The 22,827-nt window shown below is 50.1% G+C and overlaps 1 protein-coding gene across 1 annotated transcript in view; it reads left to right on the top strand.

The window, feature by feature from the left end:
- LOC119445364 (ephexin-1) overlaps positions 1-21,437 on the top strand; it is a 127,791-nt gene extending 106,354 nt beyond the window's left edge. The window contains exon 12 of the mRNA XM_037709671.2: positions 21,240-21,437. Coding sequence (XP_037565599.1) covers positions 21,240-21,415 — 176 coding nt within the window. The 3' untranslated portion in view covers positions 21,416-21,437. The remainder of the gene's footprint in view (positions 1-21,239) is intronic.
- The last annotated feature ends 1,390 nt before the right edge of the window (positions 21,438-22,827 follow it).

The following is a 22,827-nucleotide window of genomic DNA, read 5'->3' as shown; positions in this document are numbered from 1 at the left end:
AGTTTGTGCTCAGGAGGGCAGGTCGTAAGAGGGCAGCTTTGGAGGAGCAGCGACGTCGAAACTGGTAGCGAGGAGGCGAGGAGTTGACACGAAGGCGAGTGAGAGGAGTGACTGGCGACCAAACGGCTTGCAGACTGAGAGAGCGAATGAAGAGGGGAAGGCAGTGGCCGCTTTTATAGGGTTGGGGGGGGGGGGGGAGTTGCGGAGATCATGCAAGGCTACGAGAGTATCGCGCTGCAAAGCGGAGGAAATGCTATGACTCGAGTCTGAGGTTGGGTTTGTTGTGCTCAAAAAACTATTAGCTGCTCATTGTGGGTACGCAGTGCGATCGTGAAAACTGAACGATTTTGCAGTAGGGGCTTTGCATGATGATCACTGGGCAATTTTTTCCCGAGGTGTATAGCCGTGAAGTTTGCAAAACGAGAGTTTTTCGGCGCACCATTGTCGACGACACTGTGCTAATTCTACGGTACGAGTGTCAGTGTTCGCACACCGTCACATCCGCGCCATTCACAAATATTTCGGAACAAAATTCAGTAACCCTTCCACTCATTTAGACCGTTCTCTAAAGTCGTAAAGTCGGAGGATGCAAATCGAGCATGACCGGCTTGAGAAATTCGCAGGGAAACACCAGCTTGCGTTGACCCGCCATGTTGACAGCCTGACTCGCCGCTAGCAACACTCGGATTTTTCGTGTTTTCGGCAAGTTATCGGTTGATTTGCACCGTCGAAAGTGCAACGAAACTAGGGGTGCTGATTATTCCAATGCAGGCCTATTATGGCGAGAGGCGAGGAATTTGTAGACCGGCTTCCCCAAAGTCTTCTTCCCGATTTGTTAACGTAGATCCTCGCGTCGAACATGGCACTTACAATCGGAGAGGCACTTCTTTCGTACTTTTCGGCACGTTTCAGTGCCAGAAGTGCTCTTTAGAGCGAGTGTGTGGTCATCGAGCGCACCCCATGGAATACATCGCAAAGCGTAAGGAAAACTTTATTTTCGTGTGGATTCTATCACGGGGGATGCCAGCGATGCGATTACAACTGAGATTAACTGTTCAGGCACGCTGCACCATGGAATTTGACAGCTTCTGTTCTCTCCGCAGTAAACAGCTGGGAGCACTCGGCACTCGCTTGGTACCCGTTACTAGGCGGTCATCGGTCATGGGTTTGGTACCTTTGTGGCCTGTTTTGCACCTGCATGAGACTTAATTCATAGGTGGTATTAATTTGACACTGCATGCACATAAGGGTCGCTCGCCACTTCGCTCTAAGCGGGTCAAGCTCTTCGTGCGTTTCGAGTAATGCGGCTTAAAATGCATGCGTTTGGGTTGGGACCGGAAGAAATTTCGAATAAAGCGATATTTCAAGTAAAGTGATTTCGTTATAACGAGGGATTACTGTGTTTCTCTTGTATTCTGTGTTCTATTGTATTCTGTTTTCAGCAGGGACACATGCACAACATCAGTGGGGACAGGCGAGTCCAGCAGGGAGATCTCATAGTTCTCCCTGCTGAGAGAGGCATCGCCAAGCTGACACAATATCGTGTAGGGCCCTGTGTAGCATGGCATCAGCATTTCAGACAAGCTGATCGGCGACATGGTGTCCATAGGAGGGCAATGGAGCCAGGAACAAATTGAACATCCCGATGTCGGCTGTCGTACCGTGGCTTGAGATTCAGTGAGTCAGGAGCTGGCAGTCTGGCGTGCCGTGTGAGCCCGGGCAAAGACGTCTTGAGCATATTAAGTGGGAGTGTGTGTCGAGGAAGGAAGCAATATGTCAAAGGGCAGAGTAGGGTGGCGGCCGAATAGAAGGTAAAATGGTGAAATGCTAGCAGTCTCGTCACGGGACGAATTAAGATGAAGGTCGCGAAGGGTAACGTGCTGTCCCAATCACTGTCAGCATGCGATTGAGCCGCTCCGTGAGTCCATTTGTCTGCAGGTGGTAGGAGGTGGAAAGCTTAGAACAAGGGCAAAGGAGGTCTTCAACTCGGGACAAGAAGGTGCGGCCGCGATCAGTGAGGAACTGCCGGGGTGCCCCGTTATGGAGGATGACGTCATGTAAAAGAGAAATCCGCCACCTCAGTTGCACAGCTTGTGCGCATAGCTCGCGTGATCGCATACTGGGTCGCGTAGTCAATCGCAACAACGACCCACATATTGCCAGATGTCGACATCGGAAAAGGGCCGAGAATATCGAGACCGATGTGAAAGAATGGTTCTGAGGGCACATCGATGGGGGAAAGACGTCCAGCGGGAAGCACAGCAGGTTCTTTGCGGTGCTGACAGAGAGCACAGGCTGCAACGTAGCTGCACAGAGAGTGGTGCAGGCCTGGCCAGTAGAAGCGGTGCCGTACACAGTGACAATGCAACCGCCCTACAAACCCTTCCCTGCTCTTCAGCAGTGCAATCTCCACTCGGCTCCTTGTGTGAGCGCCTGGAATGCATCATCTGTGCAGCAGAACATCGACGCACGTCATCTCGTCGCTCACGCAGCCGTAGTTCCAGCAAATCAAGATGCACGGGCACCCGCAGTGAAACATCAACTACAACGTCTGGCGTTTGCTACTACCACCGCCATTTTGGAAACGACGCTCATCACTGTCGGCGTCCCTGCGCTTGACAGGGAAACAGGCCAGCCGACCTTTAACGGCGACGAGTGGTCTGGCCAAACACACAAGTCGCCTTTTCTACGGGACAGACAGAGTTACGGGACAATGGTTCTTAGTCGACACAGGAGCTGACGTCAGCATTCTCCCCACCCACCACTCCGATTCAAAAGCGACACCTGTGTCGTTTTTGCAATCCGTCAACGGCACCAGGATTCCAGTTTTCTTGTCACGCTCCGTCATGCTAAACCATGGCCTTCGACGATCGTTCCGCTGGATTTTCCTGGTTGCAGACGTCCGTCGTGCAGTCATTGGAGCAGACTTCTTGCACAACTACGGACTCCTTGTCGACGTTCAACGTCGCTGTCTCATCGACTCCGTGACGGAGCTATCCGTCTCCGGCGTCCCATCATCAGGCACATCGCTGATCGCGCCTATTTCTGCCATGTTGGACAAACCCTTCGCCGCGCTCCTGCGCGAGTTTCCCACCTTGATGCGCCTGCCGGACTGGACGCAACTGGTGATACATGACGTGTGCGATCACATTGTCACCTCCGGCCCATCAGTCTTTTTCCGACCACGGCGTTTTTCCCCGGAGAAACTCAAGATCGCGTGGAGTTCGAACACATGCTGCAACTTGGCATCATCCGCCCTTCCTCCAGTAATTGGGCATCACCACTTCATATGGTGCCTAAGAAGACGGGAAACTGGCGCCCATGCAGTGATTACCGGGCACTAAACAATGTTACAGTTCCTGATCGCTACCCTCTCCTGAACATTCAGGACTTCACGGTAGCGTTGCACGGTGCGACGATCTTTTCTAAGATCGATCTCGTTCGCGCCTATCATAAACTACTGGTCGCTGGAGAAGACATTCCCAAGATCGCCATTACCACACCCTTCGGTCTTCTTGAATTTCTCCGCAAGCCGAAAGGCATGCGGAATGCGGGCCAGTCCTTTCCGTGTTTCATCGATTCCATCACCCGAGGCCTGCCTTTTGTTTTTGCATACATTGACGACCTTCTCGTCGCACGCTCTTCCGCAGAAGAACATCTTCGCCACTTGCGGTTGTTGTTCTCACGCCTTGCCAGTAAAGGAATTGTCATCAACGCCGCCAAGAGCGAATTAGGTCAACCGGAACTCGAGTTCCTCGGTCATATCGTCTACGCTAACGGCATTTGACCACTGCCGTCCAAGATTCGCGTCATCGAAGACCTTCCCCGACCGACCACCAGCTTTGCCAATTTCTCGGATTCGTCAATTTCTACGACCGATTCATCCCCGATTGCGCACAACTTATGGCTCTGCTAGACGCTCTGCTGGTGAACAAACATGAACAAGTGCTTCAGTGGAATGAAGAGGCCACCGATGCTTTCACAAGAGTCAAATCTGCCCTCGCTGATGCCATGCAGCCAGACGCGCCCACTACCATGACCAACGCTTCAAACACCGCCGTTGGTGCCCTTCTGCAGCAATTCATCGACAATGCGTGGCATCCACTTGCCTTTTTCTCCAAGAAACTGAAGCCTGCGCAGTCCTGCTACAGCGTGTTCGGCCGTGAATTACTCGCCATTTACCTGGCTATCAGACCTTTTCGACATTTCCTAGAAGGCCGTGCATTTACTGTCTTGACAGACCAAGCCCTTGTGCACGCAATGAACAGTTCAGTATCCTATTATTCGCCCCGCGAGAGTCGACACCTTTCCTACATTTCCGAGTTTACAACAACGTTCCGACACATCAAGGGTACAACGTTCCAGCTGACATTCTCAGTCATGTCAATGCTGTTTCCACGTTTACGTCGGAGCCTTTCATCATCAATGTTGACTCACTCGCCAGTCAACAGCAGCTTCGTGCACTCCGGAATTTGTCAACGTCCCTGAAATTGGAGGACGTCGTTGGGACTCCAGATGGTACGTCCGTCGTCTGCGATACTTTTACCGACACACCTAGACCATACATTCCGGCATCCCTTCGCAGACGTCTATTCGAAACCGTGCACAACCTGTCGCATCCTGGCATACGCACGACACGGAAGCTCCTTTCCAGTCATTTCGTTTGACCTTGGCTAAACGCGCAAGTTCGCGATTGGGTTCGCTGCCGTTTGTCGTGTCAACGCTCTAAGATCCAGCGTCATCCCATTCCGCCTGCCAAGTCTTTTTTTCCACCGGATGCTTGTTTTGACACCGTACAACTGGACCTCGTCGGCCCTCTCGCACCTTCAAAAGGTTACTGCTACCTGCTGACATGCATCGACCGCTGTACACGGTGGCCAGAAGCTACACCTATATCTGACATCTCAACGCCCACTGTTGCAGCAGCTTTCGTGTCTACATGGATTGCAAGGTTCGGCTGTCCATCCACAATAATCGCCGATCGTGGTCGGCAGTTTGACTCGCCACTCTTCAACCACCTACTCAAACTACTCGGAATAACACGTTTTCGCATGACTGCTTACCACCTGCAATCCAATGGACTTGTTGAACATTTTCACAGGCATCTCAAGGCATCCCTTATGGCGCATGAATCGCTGGAGAAGTGGGTTCTATATTTGCCTCTCGTCCTACTTGGCATCAGAGCCGCACTCAAGAGCGACCTAGGTTGCTCCTGTGCTGAGCTAGTCTACGGCACTCACCTACGCCTTCCATGCGATTTCTTTGTCGCCACCAGCAAAACACCTATGCCATCACCTGCTGACTATGCTGCTGAACTGCAAGATTTCTTCAGTCAGATACGCCCCGTGCCTACACGTTCACAAGAAGCAAGGTCTCCAAACGTTTCTCCCACACTCACCTCTGCTACCCACGTTTTCGTTCGTAACTGTGCCATGCAGCCACAGTACTCCGGGCCATATTGTGTGCTCGAGCGTCGTCCGACGACTTTTGTCGTGAATGTCAATGGCCGATCAGACACAATTGCCCTGGAACATCTCAAACCCGCTTACATTAAAGCACCCGCGCCATCGGCCCCACCAATGTGCGACGCAGCCCTGCTGCATCCTTCAACGCCGCCTCCGTACGTGACACCCAATACCAACGCTAAGACACGCCGCGTCACGTGAACTTTCCTCCTCTCTAGGGTGGGAGCCCTCTGTAGCAGCAGCAGCATCGGCGTCGCAGGAAATTACGTAGACGCTCGCGTCTACGCGAGGCACGAGTGGCTGGCATGCACCGGCACGGGCTAGCGTTCCGAAAGAGATTAAAAATACTACGCTAAGAGATCGAGTGTTGGTTTTTGCTCTCCCGCGAGAGCCCGAGACTTTACCGGTCTACGTGGTTGCTCATCGCCACATGCTCAAACACAGATGTCTGGAGATGGCGCGGGACAATGAGTAAAAATTCTGGGCCTTCAGGGTGTAAGCTGCGACGGTAGAGAACGTCATCACGGGAGTACGAACATGTGCAGCGTGGGCTCCGAATGTCCAGAAGGGTACGATCGATGAGAACACGTAAGCAGTCATCACGCCATTGTTCAATGCGAATGTTACGCTGATCAGAGATAGCTAGGACGCAAGCGTCGCTGTCACGCGCTTCATTTTCAGGGCGGTCGACAGGATGACGAGAGAGGCAGTCGGCGTCCTTGTGCAAGCGGACTGACTTGTATAAAACAGCAATTGAATATTCCTGGAGCCGTAGTGCCCATCTTTCCAATCGTCCAGTGGGGACTTTAAGTGACGAAAGCCAGCACAAGGTGTTGTGATTGGTAACCACGAAAAATGTGTGGGCCGTACAAGCAGGGCCGGAATTTGGCTACTGCCCCAACTAACACCCAGGCACTCCCTTTCAGTAATTCAAAAATTCTTCTCAACAGGTGACAGGAGGCGGCTTGTGTATCCAATCACATGCTCAGCATTATGCTGCCATTAAACGAGTACAACCCCAATTGCACACCACTTTTTTTCCGTGCTCACGTTGGTTTCGACGGGAATTCAGGGCGCAGGCTCCTTTCCCAAGCGCATCCGTGTGAAGTTCAGTGGGAGCAGATGGATCATAATCAGCCAATAATGGGGGAGCCATTAGCAAGCAACGTCCTTCTTAAGTAAGTCGGTAAGTGGGCAAGTAGTGTCGGCAAAATTCTTTATGAAGCAACGGAAGTACGAGCATAGTCCGACAAAGCTTCTTACGTCTGTGGTGGAAGATGGAACAGGAAAGTTCTGGACAGCATGAATCTTGTCGGGGTCAGGCTTGATCGGGGTCAGGCCAAGAACAGTAATTTGACAATGTCCAAAGTGGCACTTGGACGAGTTCAATTGCAGGCCGGCACATCAAAAGACAGCAAGAATGGCTGACAGACATGCTAGATGACAGCGAAAGTTGGTGAAAAGACTATCACATCGTCTAGATAACACAGACATGTAGACCATTTATAGCCGCGAAGTAAGGAGTCCATCATTCTTTCGAGAGTTGCCGGGGCATTACAAAGACCGAACAGCATAACCTTCAATTGGTAGAGGCCGTCAGGTGTTACGAATGCAGTTTTCTCGCAGTCCATGTCATCTACTGAGATTTGAGATCCTGAGATCTTGATCAAAGGTCTATGGATGAAAAGTACTTGGCTCCATGGAAGCAGTCCAAAACGTCATCAATACGCGGCAAGGGATAAACATCCTTGCGCGGGGTTTTGTTGGTGTCGGTAATCGACACAAAAGTGCCAACTGCTGTCCTTCTTGACAAGGACAACAGGGGACGCCCACGGACTGCAAGATCGCTCGATAATGCCTTTAGTCAACATCTTATAAACTTCTCATTGTATCACTTATCGTTCAGCATGTGAAACACGGTACGGCCGGCGGCGTATCAGATTGGCGTGTCTGTTGCAAATACGATAGGTGACCAACGCTGTCTGGGCTAAAGGGCGGCCGTGAAGGTAAAAAATGTCGCTGTAGGTGTCCGAGAGACGGCAGAGGTCAGCAGCTTGTGCAACTTGTGAAGCAGCTTGTGAAGAAGGTCAGGTGCAATCATTTTGCTAAGCTCATCTGTGTCTGGAGTGAGTGAATCGGAGGTTCCTGTAGAGGGCGACGGAATTGCTGCGTCAAGAGCCAATATCTTGTGATCGTCGATAGGCAAAATGTCACCCAAAGACATGCCCTTAGAAACAATTTGATGCGAGCACTTAAAATTAAGCAGAGGGAGCGAAGTCTGATTGCCTGTAATAGTGAGCACAGTATGGGGAACAGCCAAATTCTTTTCAGTCGGCATGTCAGCGGTGGGACATAGCACATAGATGCCGTCAGGAACAGATGGGAACGACATTAGAGTGACGTGCGTAGTGGCTTGAGGGGACAGTCTCTTCGGGAGGGCATAACTGTGGTTGTGTGACTGGTGGACTATAGCAGCCATGGTGCTGTTTAAGCTGAATGGCACTAGATGCGCAGTCAAAGAGGGCTGAATGGGACAACAAAAAGTCTAAGCTGAGTATAACATCGTAGGGTATTGTTCCAAAACGGTAAACAACACAGTGGTTAGGCGCCCCTCGATGCCAGCAGTGCAAATACCAAGCATGGTACGAATTTCTCCGTCGGCGATGTGGAGTGTGGGTGATGCAGCGGGTGTGAGAACTTTTTTCAAGCATCGGCGCAACTGGGCACTCATCACGGATATGTGCGCGCCAGTGTCAATGGGTGCTGGGACGCTGACTCCATCGACTACAACATCCATCAAGTTCTGTTTGGTCCGCAAAGTAATCAGATGGTTCTGCGGTCAAGTCGTCAATGCAGCGTCACCTCCGGGAGCTGCGTCGCTTAGTTTTCCGGAGATGGGCATCGGGGCTGCATTGGGGACGGTGGACGACGAGCCTGCGGCGATAGGGACAATGATCCATGAGCTGGTGGCGAATGGGACTGGTGTCATCGGAATGACGACGAGGGACTGTTTGAAGTGGCATGAGCATCATTGTTTGGCTGTTGCTGTTCAAATGGAGGCTGTTAACGACACTGGTTCTGGTCGGGGTGATCATAACTGGCGAATGGCAGTCGTTGAGAGGAGGAGACAGTGCGTTTATTACAGTGGTGAGCAACGTGACCTGGTAGGCAAAACGGATTGGCTGATCATGTGTGATTCGCCACTCGGCCGGATTTCGGTAGTGTGCCAGATACCGCTGGCCAGTGGATAGACAAGGAACATTGGACAGCTGCGAAGGAGCAACGGCACATACAGAATGAACTCCAAGATTGGCGAGTTCTGTACATATGGCACTGTAGGCAAGTTGTTCAGCTCACTGGGTCGAGAAAAAAGGGCTGCAGGAGCCATGGCTTCAAGTTCTCGCCTCATTATCCACGTCATGTCATCTGATGATGATGGTCGCTGAATTCCTAGCCTGTCGTCGCAAGATGTCGCAGCTGTGTTCGGCAGATGTGCGAACGGCGTTGCAATGCGGCGGCTCTTGGCCTGCTCAAAGCGTTGACACTCTTCTGTGATGTCCTGTACAATGGAATCTCGATGATACGATCACGGCTAATACGAATTTCTGGATGATACGAATTTTAATGTGGTCCGGGCCGAGCCCCATTACTTTGCAACGTGCTAGAGAACGGTTGTTACAAATCGATTTTCGACCCGCGTCAGTAGATACGAATAAACGCCGCCCCACCGACGGCCGTGAAAGAGAACAGCGCGCAGTCACGCGCTTTCTCCCTTTCCCTTTTTGTGCAGAGGCGCGAACGCGGTGCCGGACAGCGCGGAGGTCGCAACTGGGCGCGAAGAGTTTGAAGCGGTGGCGCTTTTGTTGCTTTTGTGCTTTTCCTTTAGTGCTTTTCCCCACGCAGGCGTGGGGAATCGCGGCCGCCGCAGGGAGTGAAGATTCGTGCGGTTATCGCTTCAACGGAACTGAGCGGCGTAAGCATGGCGGATACAAAGGTCAGAGCCGTGTGGAGATCGCTTTCAAGATACGGTGCCCCCGACAACACCGACAGCCGGCACAGGCGCAAAGTACAAGACTGCATTTGTTGGCAGAGTAGAAGCCGCCCCCTCCCTCCTTCCCTCCCGCGCTGCCTTCCCGCTTTGCTCCTTTCGCCTGGGAGTTTGCGTCGCCAGTTACCCTTGCGCCCGGTTGCAAGCAACGCCTTGTTGCAAGATACGCACTTGGCGCCGCAGCACAGCGTCGCCGCTCCCCTGCCTCCCTCCCATACCACCACAGCGTTTTGTGCAGCGGAAGTCGCGTTTACTCTCCGTGAAGGCGCGCGTCCCCCACTCGCTTTCACTCGCACATACGGTGCGTGCGGCGACAATTTTATCGCCCTTGGACTCATGCTCCTCCTCGGCATCGCCCTCGTTGATCTCCTCTCCCATCAGTGGGCGCACTTCGTTGAGAAGCGTGCTCGCTATCGCCTTTGTCAGCGAGATTTTCCCGCGGGAGCCGCATTATAACCGGTATTTCGTCTCACGCGGCTGCGCTGTAAGCGGGATGCGTATACATGGGAGGGTAAACGGGAGTCGGAAAAGGCCGCGTTGTAGCTAGTTCTGCACTATAAATGGTTACGTTATAAGTAGTCTATACTGTAAATGCTTTTTACATGCATGTGCCTGAGTCAGTTCCCCTCTGACTCTTTAATTTAGCTTGTTTTAATTGTGTTCTGATGATACGAATTTCGGCTAATACGAATATTTTTCGTGACCCCGTGAGATTCATATCATCGAAATTCCACTGTATATACCATTTCACAATTTTAGCACATGAGCAGGTTGAAAGCATCATCAGCGATCCCCTTCAGTGCATGTCCAACCTTGTCTGACTCAGCCATATCGCGGTCGGCCTTACGGCATAGAGCCAGCATGTCCAGCATGTAAGAGACGTATGATTCTGTGGACGTTCGGACGCAGGTCGCTAGTTCTTTCTTAGCGGCACTCTTGCGCCCGGCGGGATGGCCGAACAAGTCCCTCAGCTTCTGCTTGCATGTGTCCCTGTCGTTAAGCTCTTCCTCATGGTTATCATACCACACCTTCACCGTGCCTTATAGGTAGAACACCAAGTTAGCCAGCATAATCGTGGGATCCCATTTGTTGTGGGCACTTACATGCTCATATGTGGTGATACAGTCTTCTACGTCAAAGTGGTCAGTGCCGCAGAAGGTTTCTGGATCCCACAGCTGAGCCAGGACAACTGTCAGCGTTGTAGGCGTTGATGTGGGCCGTGCCATTTCGGGTGCTGTTTCGTCCGTCATGTTCAGTCTGAGACGACGACCACTGCAGAACTCCGTTGTCTCTCGTGCATATCCCGCACCTCTCACCAATTTCTTACGATGCATAAGTCACATATAAAGATGTTGTAATGAAGAAGAGTAACCTGTGCCTCAGCAGCATCACCACTGGCATGAGCTCGTGGTTGCTGTCCTTGGCCAAACGCTTGTGACTGCTACCTGTTCGACTGCATCCGTTGCTAATAAACCTCTTAGCAAGTGGTGGAGGCTGCTGGGTTTCGACCACCCTGGAACTTCGGAGTCGCACTCTACCCCCCATCATGCCCGAGGACGCAAGCGGCACTCCTCCGACGGCTCCGCCGACCCTGCTTTGTGCCGGCGCCTTGCATCTGCGAGATCCCCCTATCTTCTCCGGCACAGATGAAAAAGACGTTGAAGATTGGATCTCCTCATACGAGCGAGTGAGTGCCCATAACCATTGGGACGATGCTACCAAGTTGAGAACCGTAGCATTCTATCTCTCGGACGTTGTGAAACTATGGTTTCTAAACCATGAAGGCGACCTCACTACGTGCTTGGTCTTCAAGACCATGTTTACCCAAGTTTTTGGTCGGCCAAAACTTGGGTAAACATGGTCTCAAGATTCAGGAATCTGAATCTTCAGACCATGTTTGTCGAGAGCGTTTGTTTCTGAAGATTCAGGAATTCGTTCGCGCAGAGGTCGCTCGCCAGCTATCTTTGATGTCTTGAGTCCCGGAACCGTCACCCGCTTTGGCGCCTACGATCCGCGACTTCATCCAGGAGCAAGTTTCGCAAGCCATTCCTCCAGCACGTGATCCGACGCCAGTCACTGCACCTCACACGTACGCAGGAGCAGTTGCCCGACCTTGCCCACAAACGCTCTCGCCGCCCGCTATGCATTGACCACCGACCTTTTCGCCGCCTCCTATGCTGTTACCAGATTGACAGCATTTTCCGACTTCTCAGCCACGAGTCGGAGCTTACCTCCCACAATGGTGCACCTTCAATGACCGTCCAATATGTTTTGCTTGTGGTGGTGCTGGTCATGTGGCGCGCCATTGCCGTCGTCGCAGGCTTCCTTTCCCGAACATCTGGCGAGCGCCACCTTTCCCCGCTCAATTTTCGTCTTCACCTTCCTACCTCTTCCTTTTGCCCTGATCGCTCACCCACGCCTACCCGCCGCTCACCGTCTCCACGTCGTCGCTCACTTTCTCCGATGCGTCGCCGTGCCGGACCCACGGAGCAGGAAAACTGATGGCCGCAGTTCCCGAGGCACGAACTGCGTCTACGTCGAAAGGCTCAAGTCTTTGTCCCTCTCCAGCCAACGTAATTGAAGTGTATGTCGAAGGAGTTGCCGTCCTAGCACTTGTTGATACAGGAGCCGCAGTATCTGCAATTTCCGCCAAACTCTGTTGCATACTAAAAAAAGTTCTGACGTCTTTACCCGACCTCTCCCTTCGAACTGCGACCGCTCAAAACATTACGCCTCTCGCTGCCTGTACTGCTCAAGTCTTCATTCAAGGAGTTCTGTATACTGCCGAATTCGTCGTGCTGCCCTCATGTTCCCATGACAATATATTAGGCTGGGACTTCCTTGCAAACAACAACGCCGTTATTGACTGTTGCCACGCCGAACTTGAACTTTCTGCGCTTCACGATTTTGAGACAATCGACAACCACCCTTCTAGTGATAAACTGTTTGTGTTCGAAGACAATGCCGTTCCTCTGGCTCTTCCCTGCTTTTCCGTGTGTCGTGCGCTGCTATTTCTGATGGCACTGTTCTCTTTACACCCTCTGAAGTGTTCCTTCGCCGCAAATGTTCTCCGGTGCCCTTTGCTCTCCTTACTCTTCGCAGTGGCGCCACGAAGATGCTTGTCGAGAATCCCACGGCGTGCCCTTTACCTTTATTTCATGGCGAATGCCTAGGCCTTGTTCAGCCGGTCGACACCTTTTGCATCTTTGACGCTCCTGCGGCTTCTACTCCTACGGACCTTAGCACACTTTCTTGTGACCCTGCGGTTGATCATTCCCTCCTCGATGCTTTCAACCACTCCATCGACAATGCAAGGTCATCTTCACAAAGAAGCCAGCTGCTGACTCTCCTGCAGAAGTTCCACGCCTCTTTTGACAGCCCTGCTTCCGGTTTGGGTTGCACATCAACCGTTTTTCACCAGATAGATACCGGCAGTCATACACCTCTGCGGCAACACCATTATCGAGTATCCGCTTCGGAGCGCCGTCTAATTGATGACCAGGTTGATGACATGCTCAAGCGCGGCGTTGTACAGCCTTCAAACAGTCCCTGGGTGTCACCGGTCGTTCTTGTTAACAAAAAGGATGGCTCTATTGGGTTCTGCGTCGACTACCGACGTCTGAACAAGGTAACACGCAAGGACGTTTACCCGTTACCGCGCATCGACGACGCCCTCGACTGTTTGCAGGGAGCAGAGTTCTTTTCTTCGCTAGATTTACGTTCCGGATACTGGCAAGTCCCTATGGCACCATCTGATCGACATAAAACAGCATTTGTGACACCTGACGGGTTATATGAATTTACCGTGATGCCTTTCGGCCTGAGTAACGCTCCAGCCACTTTTGAGAGGATGAGGCATAATATATTACGTGGCCTCAAATGGAACACCTGTCTCTGCTACCTGGACGACGTCGTTGTCTTTTCCGCTGATTTCCATACACATCTCAGCCGTCTCGAGCACGTTCTGAAATGTCTCACTGACGTGGAACTTCCACTCAACTTAAAAAAATGTCGTTTTGGTGCCCAAAAGCTCACCATTCTTGGCCATGTTGTCTCGCGAGCCGGCATTCTTTCGGACCCGGCCCAGCTCCGCACCTTTGCTGACTTTCCAAAACCGAAGAAGCTAAAGGAGCTTCAAAGTTTCATTGGTGTATTCTCGTATTTCCGACGTTTCATTCAAAATTTCGCTTCCATAAGTTCACCCCTGACAGACCTTCCAAGCGGCAACAAAGAACTTTCAGCTTGATCGCACGCGTGCGATGACGCCTTCACGAAATTACGCCACCTGCTAACCTCGCCACCTATCCTCCTCCACCACTTGACCCTGCCGCCCCCACCGAGGTCCACACTGATGCCAGCGGCGTCGGACTTGGTGCCGTACTCGTGCAACGGAAGGCGGGGTTCGATGAATATGTCGTCGCCTACACGAGCCGAACTCTGACAAAAGCCGAGGCTAATTACTCGGTTACAGAGAAAGAGTGTTTAGCCATTATTTGGGCCCTTGGGAAATTCCGCCCTTATTTGTAAGATCACACTTTCGACGTCATCACTGACCACCACTCCCTTTGTTGGCTGTCCACCCTCAAGGACCCATCTGGCCGACTTGGTCCTGGGCCCTTATGCTACAGGAGTACGACATCCGCGTTCTTTACCGTTCTGGCCGCAAACACACGGACGCTGACGCTCTTTCTCGCTCACCGGTCACAGCTGACGACGCTTGCCTATCCGTCCTTGAGCCCGCACTTACATCACCTGCACTGCACAACATGCCGTCGGAGCAGCGCAAGGATCCCTGGATCAGTGCTCTCATCCGCATCCTTTCTGATCCATCCACCTCTTCGCCATCTCGCGCTCTTCGCCGCCAGGCTACCCACTTCTGCATTCGCGATGGCCTTCTTTATCGTCATAACTACCTTTCTGATGGACGCAAGTGGCTTCTTGTGATACCCCGACATCTCCGTGACTTTATCTGCGATGCTTTCCACACCGACCCACAGTGCGCGCGCGCATGCCGGCCTCTTCAAGACCTACGCTCGACTACGCCTCCGATTTTATTGGCGTGGCATGTATAACTACGTGCGAAAGTTCATTCGCTCCTGTACTCAGTGCCAACGCCGAAAATTACTTCCCGGACAAGTCTACCCGTCACAACCCCTTCCCTGCCCTAGTCGTCCCTTTGATCGTGTTGGTATTGACATATACGAACCGCTACCATCCACTCCAGCAGGGAACCGCTGGATTATTTTTGCCGTGGATCACTTGACCCGTTATGCTGAAACCGCCACTCTGCCGACTGCCACCGCCCGCGACGTTGCATAGTTTCTGTTACACCATTTCATTCTGCGCCACAGTGCCCCTCACGAACTTCTGAGCGATAGAGGCCGAGCCCTTCTTGTTGATGGTTTGAAGGCACTACTCGATGAATGCCGAATCATTTACCGCACAAGTACAGCGTACCATCTGCAAACTAACGGCACGACAGAACGCTTCAACCGTACTCTTTGTGATATGCTATCAATGTACGTCGCCTCTGATCATTCAACTTGGGACCAAGTTCTCCCTTTCGTGACGTATGCGTACAATACTGCGGCCCAAGCAACTACTGTATTTTCCCCGTACTTTCTCCTATACGGACGAGAACCATCTAATACATTCGATACAATTCTTTCATATAAACCTGATGCGTTCCCAAAGTACTCCGCTGTCTGAAGCTGCTCGACATGCTGAGGAATGCCGCCAGCTTGCCCGCTCTTTTTCCACCAAGGACCAGTGGCAGCAGCAATCCCGTCAACCTGCCGACCGTTCTGCACCAACATTTTCCCCTGGCTTTCTGGTCTAGCTTCGGGTACCCGCTACCACACCCGGCCACGCCACAAAACTTGACCCGCAATACCTCGGACCCTACCGCGTTCTGGAGCAAACGGCCTCGATCAATTACCTCGTGGAGCCCCTCAAGCCACCGACAGACCTGCACAATCGCAGCCGCGAACTTGTCCACGTCTGTCGCATTAAGCCGTACTATGACCCAATAGTAGTGTCTTCGCCTTAAGCCGCCAGGATGGCGCCTTTTTCGGCGGAGGGCGATTGTAATGAAGAAGAGTAACCTGTGCCTCAGCAGCATCGCCACCGGCATGAGCTCGTGGTTGCTATCCTTGGCCGAACGCTTGTGACTGCTCCCCGTTCGCCTGCATCCGTTGCTAATAAACCTCTTAGAAATGTATTCACAATATATACAAAAGCACCATCGACACATAAACAAGCTGGCTGTCGAGACCGATTCCACCTCTACACATCAAGTCGTCGTCTTCTGACTGGCACCACTCTCGGTTGCGCCGTAACAATATGTACATGTTTATTGCAAAAATGACTATGCTGTCGTTAGTTAGGCTAGCTTTTGTGCAGGAAAGCTAGCTTTACAATTATGAAAATAGTGTAGTGTCTCATCCTTGTGTCCTCACCTTCTGCCGAGGAGCATGAAAGAAAGCTGTAAGCAGCAAATGCTAAGCAATTGTGCTGGTTTGGAAAGTAAACCTTTTTTGGCCTGCTCAAAGCGTTGACACTCTTTTATGATGTCCCGTATATACCGTTTCACAATTTTAGCACATGAGCAGGTTGAAAGCATCGTCAGCAATCCCCTTCAGTGCATGTCCAACCTTGGCTGACTCAGCCATATCGGGGTCGGCCTTACGGCACAGAGCCGGCATGTCCTGGATGTATGAAACGTATGATTCTGTGGACGTTTGGAAGGAGGTCGCTAGTTCTTTCTTAGTGGCACACTTCCGCCCGGCGGAAGAGTGCCACAGTGCATGCAGTGCAAAAATTATTGCTACATGCAGTGCAATAATATTTGGCTCACGTGTTCACACCAGCCTCATCTGCAGATCGACAACATTTTCTTATCATGTTCAAAAAGTGTTTAGGGCCCCTTTCGACTATTTAGGGCACTCTGAGGTTTGCTCGTATTTTTCTTTAGGACTTTCAAGGTCTAGGACCTTCATTTGCTGCAGAAATGCGAAGTGAAAAATGTCACGGTGGTAATATTACCTCAGTTAAACTTGCCACTGCTTGCAGAGTTCCATGATCTGCTTTCTTTTTTAATGAGTTGTAGCTAATTTGCTTCAATTTATATGTCAATAACTTTTGAAAAGTATGCTAGCTCATACAAGTGTGTGGTATTTTAGTAAAACATTTTAATGCTATCTATGAGCCAAGAAATGTTCATGTTCTAGCGATGTTAAGCCCCCTTTCTTAAAGGGCAACTCCGGCGATTTTTTGACCATGACGAGCTAATAAAATATTTAGGTTCCCGAGACCCTCCTGTGACGCACCTGATAGGAGAATTGTTCCGCAAATTCGAAAATAATTTTAAATAAGCAAAAAAGTGCAAAACGAAACCGAAATCTGAGCAAGCAGCCGAGCGAACCTCTGCGTGTGACATCACGAATGTATCCCCGGCGGGGAAGGCGCGCAACGCATGCCGGTCTCGCCCGCGGGGTGAACGAAACCGCTCAGCTTATTCGTGACCGCGCCGGACCTTCGGGGACCTTCGGGTGACATTGCATGTAAGCTGCACCACCTATTCGGATCTGTCAAACAGTGACAGTTATGATTCAGAAAAATTCAATAGCCACGAATCGCCGTCCTCCACCACTAGAGCCAGCACCCATGCGCAACATATCGCGCTGCAACATGAAGACCAAGGGTAGCCCTAACCACTGATATACGTGCTGCTTGCTATTTTAGGTGTTTTACCCCTCTCAGGAAACCGCTTCGCAAGCTCACTGTAAGATCTGGAGGACGACTTTCCGCATTTGTATCCCACAAGAACGCCGCTGACAGTCCAAAGCACCGACCGGTGCATTTGTTTACATCGGCAGGTACAGCGACCACTCGTACGTCGTTCGCTTGAGATAGCCACTCATCGGTGACATCAATTAATGTCAGAACATATCAAAACACGTAGATTTTGTGCATGTAAGCACCGTTACATCACTCTGGGTCGCGCTGATACGTGCGACCACACACCTTCGGAAACAACGAGCGGGAGACCATAGTAGGGAAGCGTTGTGCAGCCTGCTTATCATTCTTCATATTCTCTTCATGCACACAATTAGTGTTCTGTAAAGTAGACATAGATTGGGACATTGCTCGTATGATCGTTCATGATCGCCGATGTCATGAAGTATGACATCGTTGGCAGCTGAACGAGACGGTTGTTTACGCATGATGTATCGAAGGGGCCTCTGCTTGCTGCCCATTTGGGATACGAGGCAAACAGTGCACTTCGTAAGCTAAATAATGAGTCACCGTAACAATAGGTAATAATACACCCATGGATTTGCGTAGTCACATTTCATTTAGGGAAGCGCCGGCGAGTGCGACTGGCCGCATTCGAGAATGTCAACGTATACGGATGTTGATTGCACGTCGTGTTGTCGCTTCTAGCTTTTTCCGTGTGCACTGTACGAAATGAGCAATGGTTTATTTCAAATCCGTATGGTCAAAACTGAACTACAGAAGCAGCTTTCCTCATCCTAATAGCTTAATTAGCTTAATATCAGTGGGCCTGGTCCGCCAGCAGCAGACGCACGAACTCTGCCACTGTGATAGGCTTAACCTCGGCTGAACGCGATTGGCATCGGCTCAAACTGTGTTTGCGGATGGCGAGGGCTGAAGTTCGTGCAGCCAACAACGCAACACCGCTTGCCACCCCGCATCACTTGCCCGCCCACAGGGAATGCAACTTCTCGCGACAGCAACATCTCACGCCAAGCGCTAGCTCACGATCGTCGACTCCTGCACGCTCTCGTCGCTGTCGTCTGCATCATCCCGGCATGCTCTGCGTGGACCATTCCTGACGTCATACACAATGTGGCCTATAACTGAGGAGGGGGTAAGGTAGGGTGCTGGAGGCAATAAATTAAATTCATTTGTAAAAAAATCTGTGCAACTCTCAAGCCTGCTTTTTTTAGGACATGACGGAGGTATTCAGAGGAACAGACCCAGCGAATTTCATCGACATCCGTTGACATCGAAAAATCGCCGGAGCTGCCCTTTAAGCCAAAGATTATTTTGGTAACACAGTGCAGCGTGACTGGACAAGGACAGAGAAGCACTGTGTGCGTGTCAAAATTCTCTGTTCTCATCCAGTCATGCTGCACTGTGTTATCATGAATCCCAATCAATATGCATGCTTTAGATTTCCGATATTGTCAGATGAAAGCTGCCATGGTTAGAACTAAAATTCAGAAAATTTTAATGTGTGCATATTTGTGCATGTATTGTAAAGAGGATATCGCTGCTGTATGCACTATGATGGCTTTATTTATGCTTCACATCATGGGCCGTCGATCCTTAGTCACTCTCCTCTATTCATGTAGCCACGCATCCCACTTTTACACGTTGCTTTAATCCTTTATTTGAAATTGCTTTGGAAAGTGGTTCTGAAATGGAGGTCCACGAAGCCATTTTTTGGGGGTCCGTGAAACCCATGCCTGCAAAATAGAAGTGTGCAAATTGTCGTAAAGTTCGAATATTATTGAATGTTATATTTTTAGTACTCGAATTAGATTCGAAAAATAAACATTTGAAAATGTTCTAATATTTGGTTGCATACGAGTACTCGAACAAATCGGATATATTGCTGGGACTGTGTGGGAGCAAACCCGGTTCTGAGCATTTGGTTCTATCTAATGTAAGAATATTGGGGCAATATTGTGCTGAATTTTGTAAGAATTCTGTGCGGCTGGCGAAATTTTTTTTGTAAAGCACACTTAGCCACTAAACGTCTAAACATTGCAGAAAAGCCAGCCTCTCACTAGCAAGGGACACGGGTTTGTGAACAGCGAGGGTGCACCTTTTTTTTTTTTTATTGCGATAGCAATTATATGGACACTTAAAGCGGATTTCTGCCATCGCCGTGAGGTCCAAGGGCGATAAAACTGTCGCCACGTGCCATATGCGTGAGTGAAAGCGCGCGGGGGATGCGCGCTATCACAGAGGGTGAATGCACGGCGGGAAGCAAACGCGACTGTCGTCGCGCGAAAGGCCGGGGGGGGGGGGGGGTATGGGAGGGGGGGGGGCGACGCTGTGCTGCGGCACCAAATGCGTATCTTGCAACCGGGCGCAAGGGAACTGGCCACTCAATCTCCCACGTGAAAGGAGGAAAGCGGGAAGGCAGCGTGGGAGGGAAGGGGGGGGGCATCTTTTACTCTGCCAACAACTGCGCTTGTACTTTGCCCGGCTGCAGCGGTCACCCGCACTGTCTCTTAAAAGCGATCTCCACATGGCTGTGACCTTTTTACGCGCTGTGCATTCGCCGTTCAGTTTCCGTTGAAGCGATAGACCGCACGAACCTTCGCTTGCTGCAGCGGCTGCGCTTGCTGCCAGCATTTTGACAGTGGTTGTCGGCGGTCATTGAGTGTGATCTATTCATGTTTGCTTGTGCGCGCTGACACCACGCTTGTTAATTCAGTTTGTAAGAGAATGTGTCCAAGTTTATGCAGCCGATAAAACTACTATCCCTACTTCGAATAGCTCTCTACTTATTTGCTATCGCAATTGATGCTTTGCCTTTTGGGCAAAACTGTGACATTTTTTTTTTTTGCAGTGCCACCCTCAGTGCTGAGCTTATTGCGTGACAGAAAGTGCGATCAGTGACGACTGGCACAGGGTCAAATCTCGCCGAGTTCACGGGCATTTAATGCGTTCTAATAAGGCACAGGCTGGCAAGGACAGCTAGTGGGAATTATTAAATTTTCTAAGTTAATATGAGCCAAATACACAATGTTTTAGTATAACAGCTTACTAGTCTAGTTTTGCAACATTGGCAATGTAATTGCGATGTTCCAACATATCAAATTAACCAAACTTGCTAATAAATGCATGTGCATATCATTATTCGGTATTCAATTCAATATTCGATGCTGAAGTATTTGTATTTGACTCGTATTCGAAAATTATGATATTCGCCCACCCCTAAAAAAAATTGTGAGTTATTCGCCCACCCCTAAAAAAAATTGTGAGTTTTTTTCTAGCCTTGACTCATTTCTCGTTTCGGGACCTGCTCCTGGAACTCTGGCAGCAATCCACACATGATAAAAAAAGTAATAAAAAGACACCACAATGTTCGCTGCCAATTTTTTTTGTTGAAACGAAAACACCCCCCAGTCGCCTTGTCACTGCAAGGGGTCCCCCATCACTTTCTCCGGTTCGCAAGGGAGTCCCTTGCAAGGGAGTCCACGGCTGAGAACCAGTGGCTTAGGAGGACATATTTTAGCCTGCACAAATTGTTACATGAACCCTAAAGACTGAATGTAGAAAAGCACAGTTGCATGCAGTGTGGTTTGGCAGTGACACATGCAGACCACAGGAGTCCTGTTTTTACAACATTCTCAGATCAGGCATAATACTTATCTATCTCTGAGAATGTGGCCTAGCCTTTCTTTTATCACAATTTTTTTAACTGCCAATTTGCAGCCAGATTGGAAATGGGGCATACAGAAACAATCACGTCTTCCAAGCTGCAAATTTGTGTTTACAGCAGTGCGCAGATGTTTGACTGGTACACAGCAAAGTATTTCTTGAAATATAACATATTGGCGAAAGATCTGTGAACGTGTGTAAAACTGAACTTGATTTGATCTGGAGAAATCTTTTGATTCTATCCATGATGTGCATGTCGATGCGATTTGCCAGTATCCACAGACCCCATGTTGTCCTTGCAGGCTGGTACGAAGGGGAGCGCCTGCGAGATGGGGCACGGGGCTGGTTCCCAGCATCGCACACAGTGGAGCTGGTCAACTTGCACGTGCGCTCACGCAATCTGCGCCTGCGTTACCGCCTACTCATGGCCTCACAAACGCTGCTCGAGCAGCAGCAATTTGGCAAGAGCGATGCCTAAATAAACTGCCACCTTGTCTTTTTGTTGGTGTACCTCACGACTTGCTGTGCCAGCCCTCTTATCAGTGTTGGTAAAATTATTGAATTTACGGTCACCAACTTGCAGCCGAGAACACTCCATTTTGCATGAAAGGCTTCTATATGATTATAATGACTGTAACTTGCTCGAAATCATCTCTTTAAGTATTGATTGTTTCCAGATGTCTTCCTTAGAGTTTAAGGATGGCTCTAAAAGGCAGACGAGCAGTTGGCCCTCCTCCCTCTCTCCCCATCGGTCTTGTTCTTTGACAATGGAGTTCCCTCCTCCACCCGCAACATAAGCGGAGAATCATGCTCAGCCCCCAAAAAATTTGTTCGTCCTGCTACGATCAGACCTGTAATTGTGGTATGGAAACTCATTTTCTCCTGCATGCAACAAATTAATAATTTTATTTCATTTTATTGCAGTCAGCCTTGCTTTTGATTTCTAGTAGCATCGAAAACAGGTGCATGTTAAACAGAGAAGGTTACCTCATCGTATCACTAACCATTGATATAGTATGCAGGACACACCCTCATAATGGCACAAATGCCAAAAATTATGTAATGCAAAGATCACAAACAGAATGATTATATAAAAAAGAATGTATAGAGGCCGAGGCAAATAAATAACCCACAGCACCAAATGGGCTCAGCACGAAGGACAAGGACTCGCTAGGAACCAAAACACGACTTTGACTTCCAACAATGTTTATTGGCCAAATGTATCAATGTTATATTCAAATGAGTCATGACTGCTTGGCAGAGGTGCAACGGTGGGAAGAAAGTAAGGTCTGCACCCTGGGATATACGCTATCACACACGATAGAAATGCAGTTGAAGGAGCACTAATGCACGGCCTATTTACACCACAACCAAGATGGTGCACCAAGCCATTTTCAGCATTTATTTCACACCAAGTTTCTTTGCATTCCAGGCATAATAAGCCAAGGAATGTTAAACAGTGCTGCAGCAAAAGCTTTGGCCTTAACAAGGGCAGAAGATGGCACACTTTTTAATGCTTCCATCATAGCGAAGAGTAGAAAAAAATTCGGGGTACTCTGCCAACCAAAGTTTGGGAGCCTTGTTCCCAAACTTCAATTGATTGAGGCTTCAACACGTGATGCAGGCAGCATGCATACACTGACGGCAGATTGACATCGTTCCTGTTTAAAGCGTGTGGTGTAAAATTGGTTCAGAACTGCTCCATGTGCTTCATAGTTTGTTGCTACTCCCATCTTGCCCTCATGAAAGGGACACTAAACCTTCCCCATCTTTCCACTCGACACCGTATAGCTCACTTTTGCATCTTTCTTAACATCTATTACACCAACCACAGTTTAAAGCATACCATGTTTACAGCCGTGGCTCACGTGTCTCCTCACGTATGGATCG

Source organism: Dermacentor silvarum, chromosome 3 (assembly GCF_013339745.2).
Source record: "Dermacentor silvarum isolate Dsil-2018 chromosome 3, BIME_Dsil_1.4, whole genome shotgun sequence".
In the NCBI taxonomy this organism is placed as follows: domain Eukaryota; kingdom Metazoa; phylum Arthropoda; class Arachnida; order Ixodida; family Ixodidae; genus Dermacentor; species Dermacentor silvarum.
Note: the sequence above shows the minus strand (reverse complement) of the source record. Positions and strands in the feature narration are given on the sequence as shown.